Below are 12,487 nucleotides of genomic sequence, written 5' to 3' on the forward strand. Positions count from 1 at the left end.
TTATAAAGTGTGCGAGGCCAGGTGGGTCACTGGCCCCACTATCGCCAGCCAACCTAGCTATAGCTCTAGTATTATGACCCATTCAACATGCAGGTCGCGGAACGGACCCGCCAAACAAAGAGCCAGGTGTCACAACCCAACGTCGGATAACCACGGTGATTACGTAATCCAGAACAAGGATTACAGCAGAAATGGATCATTGGATTATTAGATGATCCAATGAGCCTGGATCACTTGGATTGCTAATAATCCAGGATGAGCTATAATGAAAAGCTGGATATATAAGAATATATTCATTACTGTTGGATAAATTTAGTATATAGCTCTTCAGTTATTAATCTAAGTATCAGATTATTCTTCTACTATAATGAGCACTGCAGTAATCCGAAGATTCCAAAGTACACAAGGGGTTTATGCTAACAAGAGCAGTGCTAAGTATAAGCCTTGAATACGGAAATACAACTGAGTAATCGTACAAGTATTCACTGCTTTTAGGGCTATCAGAATAAGAGAGTAATCTGATACTTAGATTGATAACTGAAGAGCTATATACTGAATCTATCTAATGGTAATGAATGTGTGATTATATATTCAGCTCTTCAGTATGAATATATTGAATAGCAATATATTCAAGTTATTCTGCTAGCTCTGAATAGCATATATTCAAAGCTATTCTTTCTGATTAGTTATATTTATAATTCTAATTCTGAATTATATAATTAATACTTTATTATAAATATTAAGTTCTTAATATCTGATTCTTATTACTTATAATCTGTTTCATAATCTGTATATTAGATGAATTATAACATTATCTTTCTTCTATCAGTTATTATTCTCAATAATCTTTTATAAGTATTCTAGCAAGTTTTTCATATGCATAATCTTGCTTTCCTAATTGAGATATTGAACAGAATTAACAAATCTTATTCTCGTGCTAAGAAGACTAAACAAAAGAATTCTCTTCTTTCTTTGATTCTTACAAATGCTGTTATCATGCCTTTCTATTCTTTCTGCAAGAGTTGTAGTATTCAGTTTTATTAAGTCTCTATTGAGAATTTTGTCAGGTGGAAAGGTTGCAAAGGCAATGTGGCGAGGTCTTTCTCTCTTTCAGGGGTATACAACCAGAATAATATTGAGGCCTAAGGAGCTAAGTTCTGCTCAGCAGTGCTGATGTGGCTAGAAAGCCGCTTTATAGCCGCATATTGCTTAGTCATCCGTAATCCAGCTGGCTTAGCTGGCTCTGAGCCTTGCTGGCACAATCGGCCCTGACAGATTGTCCCCCCTTATCAGGCCTTGTCCTCAAGGCCTTTGAGGCTTCCAAGCTTTCGTTGCTTCCAGGCTTCCGTTGCTCTCAGGCTTCCGTTGCTTCCAGGCTTTCGTTGCTCCCAAGCTTCCGTTGCTTCCAGGCTTTCGCTGCTTCCAGGCTTTCGCTGCTTCCTAGCTGCTCCTACGCCTTCTCAATGCTTCAGGCTCTTAAGATCTCTCAGTGCTTCAGGCTTCTCAAAGCTTCTCAAGATCCCTCAGTGCCTCAGGTTTCTCAAAGCCTCTCAGATCTCTCAGTGCCTCAGGCCTCTCAAGGCCTCTCAAGATCTCTCAGTGCCTCAAGCCTCTCAAGGCTTCTCAAGATCTCTCAAGGTCTCTCAGTGCCTCAGGCCTCTCAAGATCTCTCAGTGCTTCAGGTTTCTCAAAGCCTCTCAAGATCTCTCAGTGCTTCAGGCCTCTCAAGGCCTCTCAAGGTCTCTCAGTGCCTCAGGCCTCTCAAGGCCTCTCAAGGTCTCTCAGTGCCTCAGGCCTCTCAAGGCCTCTCAAGATCTCTCAGTGCCTCAGGCTTCTAGGCCACTCAAGGTCTCTCAAGATCTCTCAGTGCCTCAGGCCTCTCAAGGCCTCTCAAGGTCTCTCAGTGCCTCAGGCCTCTCAAGGCTTCTCAAGGTCTCTCAGTGCCTCAGGCCTCTCAAGGCCTCTCAAGATCTCTCAGTGCCTCAGGCTTCTAAGCCACTCAAGGTCTCTCAAGATCTCTCAGTGCCTCAGGCTTCTAGGTCACTCAAGGTCTCTCAAGGTCTCTCAATGCCTCAGGCCTCTCAACCATCTCCCTCCTTCTCTTCTGGCTTCGTCCCCGAAGCCTGTGAAAAAAAATCTCTTTTTAATCACATTTCAGACATAAGTCTTCCGAGTGCAATACCCGCGCTATATACGCTGCTCAGTCGCTGCTCCCTCAGCACTTTATCCAGGCACTCTTCAGAACTTAAAGCTGTTTAATATAGATTACAAGCCTTCCACCAGAGACTTGGTTTGCAGCCAAGAAGCCCAGCATCCAGAACAGCATCCCTGCAGCTATAACGGATAATTATAGCTTTCCGTTTTGAGAGTTGCTCTCTAGCAACTCTGAAGCTATTACTACGCTTCGCTCCACCGCTAAGCGCAGAAGAATAATTAGTTTGCAATCTAATATCCAAGCAACTTCAGTTGCCAAGCAGATACTCCGCTTCAGCTCTGCACTCTTGCTCAAATAGCAAAGAGCACACTCTCGAAAACAGAAGATACTCAGATCTACTGCTTGCTTACTCTGCTCTCTCGCTCGAATAGCGAAGAATATACTCTCGAAAACAGAAGATACTTAGATCTACTGCTTGCTTACTCTGCTCTCTCGCTCGAATAGCAAAGAATATATTCTCGAAAACAGAAGATACTCAGATCTACTGCTTGCTTATTCTGCTCTCTCGCTCGAATAGCGAAGAATACACTCTCGAAAACAGAAGATACTTAGATCTACTGCTTGCTTACTCTGCTCTCTCGCTCGAATAGCGAAGAATATACTTTGTTCTAGCTTAGCAACTCGAATGCTCTGAATCTCTTCTGAATGCTTCTTGCATGCTGCTTGCATACTGCTTGCTCGCTATTTGCTCTAGCTTAGCAACTCGAATGCTCTAAATCTCTTCTGAATGCTTCTTGCATGCTGCTTGCATACTGCTTGCTTGCTATTTACTCTAGCTTAGCAACTCAAATGCTCTAAATCTCTTCTGAACGCTTTTTGCATGCTGCTTGCATACTGCTTGCTTGCTGTTTGCTCTAGCTTAGCAACTCGAATGCTCTGAATCTCTTCTGAACGCTTTTCGCATGCTGCTTGCATACTGCTTGCTCAACACTGCTTGCTCGCTGTATGCTCTAGCTTAGCAACTCGAATGCTCTGAATCTCTTCTGAACGCTTCTCGCACGCTGCTTGCATACTGCTTGCTTGATACTGCTTGCTTGCTGTATGCTCTAGCTTAGCAACTCGAATGCTCTGAATCTCTTCTGAACGCTTCTCGCATGCTGCTTGCATACTGCTTGCTCGCTGTTTGCTCTAGCTTAGCAATTCGAATGCTCTGAATCTTTTCTGAATGCTTCTTGCACGCTGCTTGCATACTGCTTGCTCGCTGTTTGCTCTAGCTTAGCAACTCGAATGCTCTGAATCTCTTCTGAACGCTTCTTGCACGCTGCTTGCATACTGCTTGCTCAGCACTGCTTGCTCGCTGTATTCAAGGCTCGAAAGCTCGAAAATCGAAGGCTCGAAGGTTAAAAGCTCGAAGATTAAAGGCTCGAAGGTCAAAGGCTCGAAGGTTCGAAAAGAATAGTGGTTTGATCGTTTGCTCTGCTCCTGCTCAGTGTTAGCGCTGCTCCTAGGGAAGAAAAAAAAAAAAGATAGAAAGCCTCGCCGGATTGCCTCCTTTAAAAGGGCCAGGCCTCAAACTGTCAGGTGGAAAGGTTGCAAAGGCAATGTAGCGAGGTCTTTCTCTCTTTCAGGGGTATACAACCAGAATAACATTGAGGCCTAAGGAGCTAAGTTCTGCTCAGCAGTGCTGATGTGGCTAGAAAGCCGCTTTATAGCCGCATATTGCTTAGTCATCCGTAATCCAGCTGGCTTAGCTGGCTCTGAGCCTTGCTGGCACAATCGGCCCTGACAAATTTCTTCTATTGTGCTGAATGTATTCGCTTGAGCTGCTTTCAGTGCAATATTCAGAGGCTGAATGTAGCAGAAATTCATTGGATAGACATTCAATACTAATGCTTGGAAAACTAATTCAAGAGTGCTAAGGAGCAGCTGCGCAATGCTGCTGCAGAAGTAGAATGTTTGCAGAAGCAAAAGCGTTTGTAGTTTGAGAGGATGATAAAAGCTGTTCGTTGAAGCTTTTCTAGTATAAAGAAGCTAGATGTTATGACTCATCCAACATGCAGGTTACGAAACAGGTTACAAGTAACAAGAATCAGATGTTAAGAATCCAATGTTCTAACAAAGCATTGATTACATAATTCAGAATTAGAGTTATAAAGAAAGAAGGATTGCTAGTGTTGTGGTGGCCAGGGTGGTAGTCCGTGGGACATGGAGTACAGTGGGTTAAGAATCCTTATACATATAAAGAATATCTGTAATGAGCACTGCAGCAATCCGAAGATTCCAAAGTATACAAAGGGGATTTATGCTAACAAGAGCAGTATCAAAATGCTAAGTTCTTGAATACGGAACTGTACAAGTCTCAATAAGCAATGCAAGTATTCACTGCTTTTAGAGCTATCAGAGTAGAGAATAATCTGATACTTAGATTAACAACTGAAGAGCTATATACTGAATTCATCTACTAGTAATGAACATATTCTTATATATTCAGCTTTTCAGTTCTAACTAATCTAACTATATTATAATTCTTTATAATTATCTCTCTGAATATATTAATTATATTCATAGCTAATATAGTTGCATTAGCAATTCTAATCCGGATTATATAATTCTGATTAGTATCTAATATTGAATTATAATATTTGATTTCTTAGTTAGTAAGGCTTATTTTGTAATCTGCATATTAAATGAATTATAATATTATTTTCTTCCTATTAGTTATTATTCTTAATAATCTTCTATAAGTATTCTAGCAAATTCTTTGTATATATAATCTTGCTTTCCTAATTGAAATGTTGAATAGAATTAACAGATCTTGTATTTGCAAACCTTCTTCCGTTTCAAAGAATATCCGAGATTGAGATCTCTTGGTTTCCTGCTTCTTGGAAAATTTTATCGAGATGCTTATCTGTTCTTATTGCAAGAATTGTAATTTCGGATTCTGCAAGATATCTTTCGAAAACTCTTCTCATTGTATCGAATGCATTCGATTAAACTATTCTAAGTGTAATATTATAAGCTCTTCTTTCGAGAAGCTTTGCAATATTATTATTTAATATTAAAAGTTGGAAAATGAGATTAAGAAAAGAAAAATTAAGCTTCTTTATTTATGCTAATAGAAGCAGATATAGTTTAAGAAGATGAAATATACTTTGTATTATAGTATTACTTATATAGAGAAATTGGATTGTATAAAAGCTGAGAAAGCTGAAGCTGAGAGAGTGCATATTGCTGCTGAAGTATAGGCTGTAGCAGCAGAGGAATCTGTTATTGTAGCTGAGAATTCTTCCTTTAAAAGTTTTGATTGAAACTCTGTAGATTTGAGAGATTCTGTAGTAGATTAGTTGAGCTTTCTAGAGAGTGAGATTTTCAAAGCTTCTGAGTTTCGGTTTGGGATGGAGTGATTGTTTTAGATACTAGTTTCCTTTCTTTTCTAATATTCAGCTATTCTTTCTTGAGCATTCTTAATATTCTTCTGTAATTTCCATGAATTTTTGCTTGCTGAGTAATCTTTTTATTTGATGAGATATTCCTTTGTATTATTTATGCTTCTATACTTAAGGATTTTTTCTATCTTATATTCTAGTTCGTTATTCTCTACTTCTACTATATTGTTTATAAGTATTTCCTATGCTGCTAGTTCTAATAATAAGATATGAAAAACTGGATATATTCTTATTTCATAAGATAATACTAATTCGTAATTAATTGGGAAAATCTATTGCAAGATTTTAAATAGTTCCAACTTTTTGTAATTAAGTTTATTGCTAGATCTGATTATTTTAATGTTTTTTCGAAGTAGATAAGCTTTATTTTCCTTCTATAGGATTAATCTTTCAATTCTTTTAAAGTTTGCATAATATGCTATTTATTTCTGAATGAATTATAATTCTGATTGGAATTCTTTCTGAACTTTCTTGATCTTCTTAACTTTTTTGTTTGCAGCTTCTGCATCTGCTTCCAGCAGTACTTTATAATAAGCTATTAAATTATATTTATAGAATATAAAGAATAGCGATTTCTTCATTGTATTTATATTTATGCTATTATAAGCGAATTATGCGAGAAGCAATAGATTAATCTAGTTATTCTGTTTCTAATTAATATAATATTAAAGATACTATTCAACAATCTGATTTATTCTTTCTATCTGTTCATTTATCTGCAGATAAAATGCTATAAACATTCTGTAGTATGTTTCAAGCTATTTCATAAGTAAAGTTTAAAATTTTAAATTAAACTTTCTATTTTTATTAGAGATTATTTCTTCTAGCATGCTATAATTAGCAATGATTATTCTGAGAAATGCATATATAAGTTCTTCTGCTATACTGCTTTTCTTATAGGAAAGAAAGTAAATATATTTGCTTAATTTGCAAATTACTACTAGAATGCTATTATATTGCATCTTAATTAAGAGTTCTTATAAGAAAGATAGCTTAATAATAAAGTTTAGACTAATGAATTGCTAAATAGTTATAGATACTAATAAGAAATGCAATAGTTTATAAAGCTTGTATCTTTCTGCTTTGTTCTTTTTGCAGCTATTGTATTATTATAGAATATTCCTAATTCTTTTTCTAAAGCTTAATAAATTTCAGTATTTTTTAATATATTTGTAAATTGCTTTAACTTTCTGATATTTATATGCTGATATATTATATATATTCTTGATATAGTTATTTTGTTCGTTTGGAGTTATTGATTCTAAGTTTTTTCCTAAAGATCTAATTCTGAAAGCAGCATTTAATTCTCTGTGCACATTAACAAGATTTTCCAACTTGTCTTAAGCAAAGATGTTCTGTATATCTGAGGAATTTGTATCTTGATAGTCTAATCTTCTACTAAGAGCATTTGCTTATTCGTTTTCTGAGCTTTTGCAGTATACAATCTTAAAATTGAACTATAAGAGGAATTCTGCTTATTTGATTTATTACTTATTCAAAACTTTGATTATTATGAATATAGTTAGATTCTTATAATCTGAATAAATTATAATTAAGTATTATATACTAATAAGATAGTATTGCTACTTCTTGAAAGCTTTTACTATTGCTATAAGCTCTTGATTAGGAATTCTGTAGTTGATTTCTAAGCTGTTTAACTTCTTTAAGAAGTTGCTTATAATCCTTAAATGTTCTTAGTTATCTCGCTAACCAAGTTGTTCTCTGAGTATATATTCTAATATATTAGTTTTAATTTTAAAAGGTTTATAGAGATCTGCTTTATATAGAATTAGCTCTGAGATAATATACTTGATGATTTTATTGAAAGCTTCTTATGCCTTAGGAATTCATTTGAAGAGCTGCTTCTTTTTGATAAGATTTGTAAGAGAATATACGATTCAGCTGTAGTTCTTAATAAACTGCTTATAGAAGTTAATATATCTGAGGAAAAATCTAATATTTCTAATATTTCTGAGAACTAGCTAATTTCTAATAGCTTCTATTTTATCTTTCTATAGCTTAATGCATTCTAGCTTGATTATGAATCCGAGATAGTTAATCTTTTGTATATAAAAGTGATTCTTTGCAGGTTTTATAAGAAGTTTTGCATCTTGGAATGTTTGCAATACTATTTTTATATATTTCTTATATTCTTCAAGTATTCGAGAATAGATAAGAATATTATTAAGATAAGTAATAATGAACTGATTCAGATACTTATATAGAATATAATTGATTATTTTCTGAAATAAAGCTGAGATATTTGTTAAATCAAAGAGTATAACTAAATATTTATAGTATTCGTAGCATATTCTGAAAGCAGTTTTCCATTCTTCTTCTTCTTTTACTTTAATTAGATTATAAGCTTCTTTTAGATCTAAAACTATAAATCATTATACTCCTTGCAGCTTATCTCGTAATTTCTTAATAAGTAGCAATAAATATTAGTTCTTAATTATAATATTATTAAATTGCTTATAATTAATATATAGCTTAAGCTTGCTATTTTTTTTAAATATAAATAAGATGAGATATTCTGCTAATAATTGCAATAATTATATATATTCTTTCTTAAGATTCTTATCGAGATACTTCTTGAGTATTTCTAGCTATACTTTGTTTAGTCTGTAAATAAAGAAGAATTTGAGCTATTTTCCTTCTTATAGCGGAATCTTGTAATTGTATAAGCTGTATTCTAGCAATTCTGTATTCAATTCTTTCTGAAACAGTTTCTTGAACTTATAATATTCTTATAGTATATTCGCAAGTATTAGTTCTGATTCTTATGCTGTTTCTGCTATCTGAAGGAATAGTAGGTATTGTTGAGCGTGCTTCTTTTCGTTCGTTGTTTTTAGCAACGTTTTTAAGAGCTTTAAGCATTCGCTCCGAGCTAAACTGAGCGCTTAAGAGCCTGGTTTCGAGATTTTTCCTGTATGGATTCATAATTCACATTCTGAAGCTTTTCCTTATTGCTTTAAAGCGAACTAACTTGCTGAGAATCTTGCTTTTATTATTTTGCTAACTTGTTAGCGCTCTAGCATTATTTGAGTTCGCTTATTACTAAATTCTTCTTCTTAAACTACTAGCTCTGCTAACTTGGAAGTATATATAAAGTTATATAAAGCTTCTTTTTCTAAGTATTCTCTAATTACTAGCTTCAATCCTGCGCTATTAATTATAACTATTTCTCTGAGTATAGCTTGTTTCCATGAGATCTAACCAGTAATCCAATCGATTCGAGAATTGTGCTTCTTGAGCTATAGAAGCTTCATAATTAGCTTATACTATGCTGTATTCATGATATCAAAAGAAGCTCTAATTATATATTCTTGGATTGAGATAGATAGATGATTAGTTTTCTTATCGATTACTTCTTGATTATATATAACAGATTATTCTTCTATAATACTGAAAGTATATAAGCATCTCTTTCATTTTCATTATAGTTATGCTTAATTAATGATATATGGAAATATGAAGTTTCTCTAAGCACTATTGTTTAATAATATGCTATATTTATATTCTTGAATGTATATATTAAACTTAATATAAGCATAATTTGTTCTAAAAGCTTTATATAAGAACTGTTTCAATTTAATTATTTATAGTTTCTTTATAAGCAATTTTGTTCTTTTGAGTTTATTAAGAACTATTTATTCTTTTGAGTCTACTTTGCTACTTCTTAAGTAAGCTTCTTAGCTTACTTTTATTCATATCATTATTATTCCTAGTCTTTCTTTTATTAATGCTAGTTACAAATCTTATTATTAATATAAATTATACAGAATATTGTTTTGTACTGCTACTATTTTATTTTCTTATTTATGCATTGCATAAAGCAGTTATCTAGTAGCTTGATATATGCATTGTAGTACTATCTGTTAAGAATCTTCCTAAAGCGGAATTTCTATTCTTCAATAGCTTGAAGAATTTATTCTGATTTTCTGATAAAGAATCATTTATATTATATCTTATCTGAGAAATATATTCTGCAGCTATAATAAGTATAGAAGATTCAAGCTAGTTCGTAGTATAGATTATAAAATGAATTAATCCAAGAATCTTCATTTTATTATATCTCAATGTTTTGCAAAGAAATGCAGATAAAGAGCTCTTCTAACTCTATTTCATAAATAAGATATTCAACTTATATTATTTCCTTATTCTATTCAATACTAAAAAGGAATCTTTTTATAAGCTTCTTAAATTCATTATTTATAAAAAACTCCAGTAAATTATTAGATTGTTCGTTTTAGCTTAATCTTTCTATTGCTTGAGAAGCATTTTCGGTATTATTTAGATATTTATACCAATAATCAAGAGAATACTATCCTTTGTTCATTTCTCTGATTATAGTATTTGATGCAGATAATAAGGAATAGCAAAGAGTATTATTATTAAGCCCTTCCTCCAGCACCTGAATGCTTCATTCAGTAATATCGAAGCAGTTTAAATTATTGCTGCTTATAATCATGCTAAGCATATACTCTCACTCTGCTATCACTATCTGCTTATAGCATCTAGATTTCTAAGAAAACTATTCTGAACCTTTCTTACTCAAAAGATATATTAAGCAGTTATTATTATAGCAGAATATCCAGCTGAAACTTCCATAATTAATAGAGTCTAATACTTGCTTCAAGAGAATATTTTTGCTTAGTTGATTAGATTTCTATTATTAAGCAATATTCATTTAGCATTCTTTCTAGATTAGTTGCTATTTGTTCTTTCGGAATTAATAATAGTTGCATGCAATATATTCTTATTTGTTGCAGTTGTAGCAAGTAATGCTATTCCTCTTGCTATACTGCTTATTAGCAGTATTGAGTTCTATGAAACTGATATGCATAGTATTGCTCTGAGCTGTGCTGCTTTATTATCCGCTATTCTTATATTAAAGTTTCTTGCTTATATTAGCTAGAAATCTTCAAGTTTAGCTTTCTTTCTTCTTAAACTTCTCTACTTATTATTTATATAAATAGTTATTAATGCAAATAGCTTAATTAGAAAATATTATAAAATTCTTTAGCTAATTCTGTTTAGAGATTTCATTTTTAATATTATCTTTAAATTTCTTATAATAGTATTTTATAAGATTCTTATTTTTTTATAAAAATCTTGCTAAGAGCTGCTTGAATCTAACTATATAAGCAGAAGCTAACTTGATTTGTCTGAGGTTTATAAGCTGCTAAGCTATAGTATATTCTTTATTAGGATTATTAAAGATTTCTTTAAAAGCTTTCTTAAAGCTTTTAAAGAAATCGAATATATTCTTGATATTCTGAATATATGCATTGAAATTATTCTGATGCTCTAAATAGTTGTATAGAGAAAGCTTATATTAAATAAGAGCATTCTTTTTGAAACAAGTTCTTGCAAGAATAATCTTTTCAGATTTTATAATAAACTGAGTTATATAGTGCAAGAAATATACTCTGCAGTAGATAAGAAATTCATGCAGCATTTTCTGATTACTATTATATATAGTAAGCTTATTCATCTTATATGCCTTTTCAGCACTATTAATAGCTATAGAGATAAACTGCGCTTATTAAGCTTATTAAGCTAGCTAAGCTTATTAGTTAGCAATAATAGCGCTCTAAGCTTGCTATTATTCATATAAATCCTAAATATGCTAAGTAAGCTAATATATCTAGTTAATCAGTTCCTTCTAAGTAGAAATATGCAAGAACGAAGAGATTCCTAAAGAAGCTATTATATTTCATATTGCTCAAGAGATAATACTGAACTATTCTTGAACAAGAATTATTAAAATATAATAAATACTGCAGCAATCCAAAGATTCCAAAGTATACAAAGAGAATTTATACTAACAAAAGCAGTATCAAAATGCTAAGTTCTTGAATACAGAACTATACAAGTCTTAATAAGCAATGCAAGTATTTACTGCCTTTGGAGCTATCAGAGTAGAGAGTAATCTAATACTTAGATTAATAACTGAAGAGCTATATACTGGATTCATCTACTGGTAATGAATGTATTCTTATATATTCAGCTCTTCAGTTCTGACTAATCTGACTATGTTATGATTTCTCATAGTTATTTCTTCGAATATGTTGACTATGTTTATAGCTAACATAGTTGTATTAGCAATCCTAACCCGGGTTATGTAATCCTGATTGGTATCCAACATTGAGTCGTAATATCTGGTCCCTTGGTTGGTGGGGCTTATTCTGTAATCTGTATGTTGGATGAGTCATAACAATATCACTCACTTTTCAAATTCTTTAGCTATAAGCAAAAAAAAAAGCATCCTTTCTCTTCCTTTCAATTTTGAACCCTTTGGACAGATCTAAGACAGATTTTTCACCCTATTCTTGCGCTCATATAGCCTTAGTTTGCTGTTCTCATCTGTACAGGCATGCTTGGATTGCATAAGCTCTTGCTTATTGCTTTAGCAGCTGTTTGTTCCTTTTTCTTTCGAAAGCGATAGCGCTCTAGTTCTAGTTCAATAATGCAGTGAATATGAACTTAGCTATTCAGACTGATAGCTTAGAGCTGTTTGCATTATAGTTCGTAAGAATTAGTAAGAGCAGCAAGTTTATTCTATAAATGAGTATATTCTTTTTCTCTGCTAAGCTCTTTTATTTTCTTTATCTATTATGCTTATATAACAGATTATATATTATATCTAAACTCTGGATTATGCTTGAAATCTCTTATAGAAAGAAGATGAGTGAATAGAGGAGGAGTGGTATGAGTTCTGATTGTAAGCTAGTGAATGATGTATTAAGCTTGCAAGCTAATATTATAAAGAAACGAATTTCTTTTTTCAATATTTTCCATATTAATTAATAATTCTATATAGAAGCTGATATAGCTTAAATTTATATAAGCTGCAGCGGAAAGTTTAATTATATTAAAT

General features: G+C 32.7%; 2 protein-coding genes across 2 annotated transcripts; one reads left to right on the plus strand and one right to left on the minus strand.

Moving 5' to 3' along the window:
* Nucleotides 1–3,139: 3,139 nt before the first annotated feature.
* On the minus strand, nt 3,140–3,322 carry M406DRAFT_323187 (uncharacterized protein; the record flags this gene model as incomplete). Its single annotated transcript, XM_040919746.1, has 1 exon — nt 3,140–3,322. The coding sequence occupies one exon, from the start codon at nt 3,320–3,322 to the stop codon at nt 3,140–3,142; it is 183 nt and encodes a 60-aa protein (XP_040774454.1).
* Nucleotides 3,323–5,019: 1,697 nt separating this feature from the next.
* Nucleotides 5,020–5,211, plus strand: M406DRAFT_260878 (uncharacterized protein; the record flags this gene model as incomplete). The annotated part of the gene is made up of 1 exon (XM_040917397.1): nt 5,020–5,211. A coding segment is annotated over one exon (192 nt), but the record flags the coding sequence as incomplete, so codon positions are not given.
* Nucleotides 5,212–12,487: the final 7,276 nt, after the last annotated feature.

The sequence above is a fragment of the Cryphonectria parasitica genome (genome assembly GCF_011745365.1).
Source record: "Cryphonectria parasitica EP155 unplaced genomic scaffold M406scaffold_6, whole genome shotgun sequence".
NCBI classification, from domain to species: domain Eukaryota; kingdom Fungi; phylum Ascomycota; class Sordariomycetes; order Diaporthales; family Cryphonectriaceae; genus Cryphonectria; species Cryphonectria parasitica.